The 3,543-nt window shown below is 48.4% G+C and overlaps 1 protein-coding gene across 1 annotated transcript; it reads right to left on the bottom strand.

Annotated features, from left to right (window-relative positions):
• On the bottom strand, window positions 1-3,102 carry LOC138964599 (uncharacterized). The gene is made up of 2 exons (XM_070336598.1): window positions 2,357-3,102; window positions 1-1,695 (listed from the first exon to the last, which is right to left on the bottom strand). The coding sequence occupies exons 1-2, from the start codon at window positions 2,933-2,935 to the stop codon at window positions 634-636; spliced, it is 1,641 nt and encodes a 546-aa protein (XP_070192699.1). The 5' UTR covers window positions 2,936-3,102; the 3' UTR covers window positions 1-633.
• Between the last annotated feature and the right edge of the window lie 441 nt (window positions 3,103-3,543).

Genomic DNA, 3,543 nt, shown 5'->3' with positions numbered 1-3,543 from the left:
TTCTGGTAAATCAAATCATTTTATCCGTACTCAAGTCACAGTTGTATTGCAGCTGATACAAAAATACAACTTTATAAACACTATCAAATGATTAAAAGTAACAAAATACCTCCTGGAGGTTATACTTAAGAAGTCAACGTTGTCGTCTAAAGGTGCATTTACATTGTAATAGCTTATAAACAAAAACTTAATATGCCATCCAATATTGTTAAGTAGACCACGCAAAAATATATACTACCCCGTCCCTAAGTGAATATCTGGTACGATAATACAAGCCCCCCCCCCAAAAAAAAGTCCCCAAAAATAAACAGATGATAAATCCCCTAATCACTGGAAGTGGAACCAAGAAAGTTACCTTAAAATCTTGATGTACACAAAAATAAATATAATTCAAAGAAAAAAGTGTTAACAATGTGAGGCGTTTATAAGTCGACAGTCATTAACTGATTAAGTAGTTGACAGTCATCTAGTATAGAAAACACGACCTAATTGTCATTCAAATTACAACATTGTCCAATAAAATATCACAAAACCAGACACTGATATCAAAATAAATAGATTCGTTCTCATCTGCCTGGCATTCCTCCAGTCATAAACTGCAAAGAAGCCTGACAATTCTCGTCTTTCTAGCATTCATCCGTATCCGTAAATCTTGCCACTCCTGGTCGTTTTAGGCATGGAAGGCAGACGAAGTCGTCGTCTCCTCACATGAACGGTGCTACGTTGCTGCGGCAGGAAAATGGAGGCCGATACACTCTGGCTGCAACCCGCCTGTGGTGTGTGGCTACCGCTGTGAACAACACACATGCCACTGTGAACGCCAGCCACGATGTGGTGGCTACTGCCTTGATAGCCAGGGTGGCTACACGCGCTGTGACTCCGCTGAACGCTCCCTCGGTCGCTGTTGATGCAGCTTCGAACGCTTGCTTGGCCACAAGGGGCGGTGTTCTGAAAACACGGGGCGGTGTTCTGAAAACACGGGGCGGTGTTCTGAAAACACGGGGTGGTGTTCTGAAAACACGGGGCAGTGTTCTGAAAACACGGAGCGGTTTTCTGAAAACACGGGGTGGTGTTCTGAAAACACGGGGCGGTGTTTTGGAAACACGTTTGACTTCCGGCGCTCTGAACAAACGTTTGGGTTCCGGCAGTCTGACCAAACGTTTGACTTCCGGCAGTCTGACCAAACGTTTGAGTTCCGGCGGTCTGACCCAACGTTTGGTTTCCGTAGCTCGAGTTGAGAACGCCACCTTGGCAGGAGGAGGTCTGACCGCTGGCCAAAGCGCTGTTACTGTGACTTTTAACAGTGGCCAGGCTCAGCTGGCAGTTACTGCGAACGCTGACCAGTCCAACCCCCCCGCTCTGGGTGCCTTGAGCGACTGAGCGATGGTAGCTGTTGTCTTCGGAAGCGCTACCGCTGCGGTAGGCGCCTTGAAGACCCGCGTTGAAGCCCATGGAGGCACCTTGGCGGAGACCAGCAGACAGGGTGGAAGTGTTGAAGGATGAGGAGTAGTGAGGGGAAGGGGCAGGGACAGGGGCAGGGGGAAGAGAAGAGTAGGTCCCTGGTCCGTCGGTCATGATGCTACTGCAGAACTGGAGGTTGCAGAGGTTGTTCTGGTACTCGGGGAACCTTACCATGGTGCCCACGTCGCGGAAGAGGCGCTGGCCATGGTGCGCCATTGGAGAGTCGTCGTGTTCCTGAGCAGCAGAATAAGGCGGGATGGTTATCGTCTACACTTACATTATCATAGACAATGACTAACGCCAGCACCAAATTCAAGAACACGTGACCTTTTTCGCCTCTCCCTAGCTGATACCATCACTTTTAAAACTGTACAACGGAAACGCCATCGGTTTGTAAGACGTTTAAAATGCAAGCCGTGGAACCTATCAAAAGAACTTACATCCAAACTAATTAACAAACGCACTCGTTTTTTAAAAACCTCATCAGAGAGGCACAAAGAAACATTCGAACTCACCATCCATACGCAAGATGTATGATTACGAAAGTAAATCCAGGAGCTAACTCTCTACTTTTCGACACAAAAAACCCCTAAATGAAACAATAACTAACTTACATTTGCGTCTTCCTCCCTTACCATAATCTGGTCTCTCTCTCTCACATACACTCTCTCTCTCTCTCTCTCTCTCTCTCTCTCTCTCTCTCTCTCTCTCTCACATACTCTCTCTCTCTCTCTCTCTCTCTCTCTCTCTCTCTCTCTCTCTCTCTCTCTCTCTCTCTCTGTACATACAACAAATAGCTTTACGCTGTAAGTGTAAGTGTAACTGTAAGCCAACGAGAAAAAGACAAAGTCAAATAACAACCTTGCTAACTTCTTCATCATCATCAAACCCTCACCTGGAACGAGTCGGAGCGGATAGCAGGAAAGGACATGGAGGGCAGAATGTCAGAGTGCGTCAAGGTGTGCGTCACGGGGGTCTGGCTGTTGGTGTTGCTGTTGTTGGTCAGAACCTCACGGTCAGAAATCGCCCGCACGCGGCGGTACCTCGCCGTGTTCACAAAACGAACTCGGTTGGCTCCTGGCTGTAACCAATCGAAGAAGACCGTCACAAATCGCTGCAAACTACTCGCGCAGAAGTAGTTGAAGACCAGGAGGGCGCAGACGAGAATCTTCAAGTAGATTCCGGCGTAGGCTTGGTCCTCGGCTTTGTCCCCCACGTAAGGTCGAATGAAGGAGCAGTAGGTCACCCGCATCTGCTGCGCGATGAGCAGCATGAGAACGAAGCTAAGCGCGGCAATGGCGAAGAGCACCTCCACGATGTGGAAGAACTGGGAGAAGAAATTTCGGTCGACGCGATCGATGGTGCGGCGCAAGAACGGGTAGATCATCACCAAGATGGCGCCGGCGAAGAGCAGATCGCCCAGAACCGAGAGGAGCCCCCCGTCTGGCTGGATTGGGGAGCCCTCCCCATCCATTTCAGCCGCTAGCTGTATGCCAGAACCTTGTCCTACACCATTCGTGGGAATGGAGCGGTTTCCAACCCATCAAAAAAGAATTCGGAAAAAGCTTTGTGTTCCACTCCCAGGCGACTACTTTTCAGGAAGTGGTGAACACTGTTAGTCGCCTTGACGTCATCTTCGAAGACAGTGATGACGTAAGAGTCGACTGCGTCATGCAAATGACGTCATATACGCTCGTGCCCATTGCCGCCGTCCATAGTCCACGAAAGCAAAACAAGGAAGCAGGCGCTCCCGGCAGAGTCTGGTTTATCTAACGTGAAATCGAAACTTGTGAGACCAAATCAGTAACGCTGAACTAAGCTAATTAATTCCTCTTCTGACCATTTTCTCGTCATTATCTCTGTTTGTCAACTTCAAAGACGACCTTGTCAAAGCTCTCTTGAATTTTAGTTTTGCCAATGAACCCTAACATGTTCCATACATTAACCAGTCTTGCAATTTGAAACTTTAGCAGGCGGTTGCGTGTAAGTGTGTGTATGAGTATTTACAGTGTAAGTGAGGGCGGTCGAGTGAGCCTACGTGCGTACGCGCGCGTGTGTGCATGGGTGTGTGAGAGAGGGAGA

This window comes from Littorina saxatilis, linkage group LG4 (assembly GCF_037325665.1).
Source record: "Littorina saxatilis isolate snail1 linkage group LG4, US_GU_Lsax_2.0, whole genome shotgun sequence".
Classification (NCBI taxonomy): domain Eukaryota; kingdom Metazoa; phylum Mollusca; class Gastropoda; order Littorinimorpha; family Littorinidae; genus Littorina; species Littorina saxatilis.
This window is presented reverse-complemented; position numbering and strand designations above follow the sequence as displayed.

Coding starts and splice junctions, on each gene's coding strand:
- LOC138964599 (XM_070336598.1), bottom strand. CDS start 2,935: ATGGATGGGGAGGGCTCCCCAATCCAGCCAGACGGGGGGCTCCTCTCG. Junction 1,696..2,356: donor TCCGCTCCGACTCGTTCCAG/GTGAGGGTTTGA, acceptor TCTGCTGCTCAG/GAACACGACGACTCTCCAAT.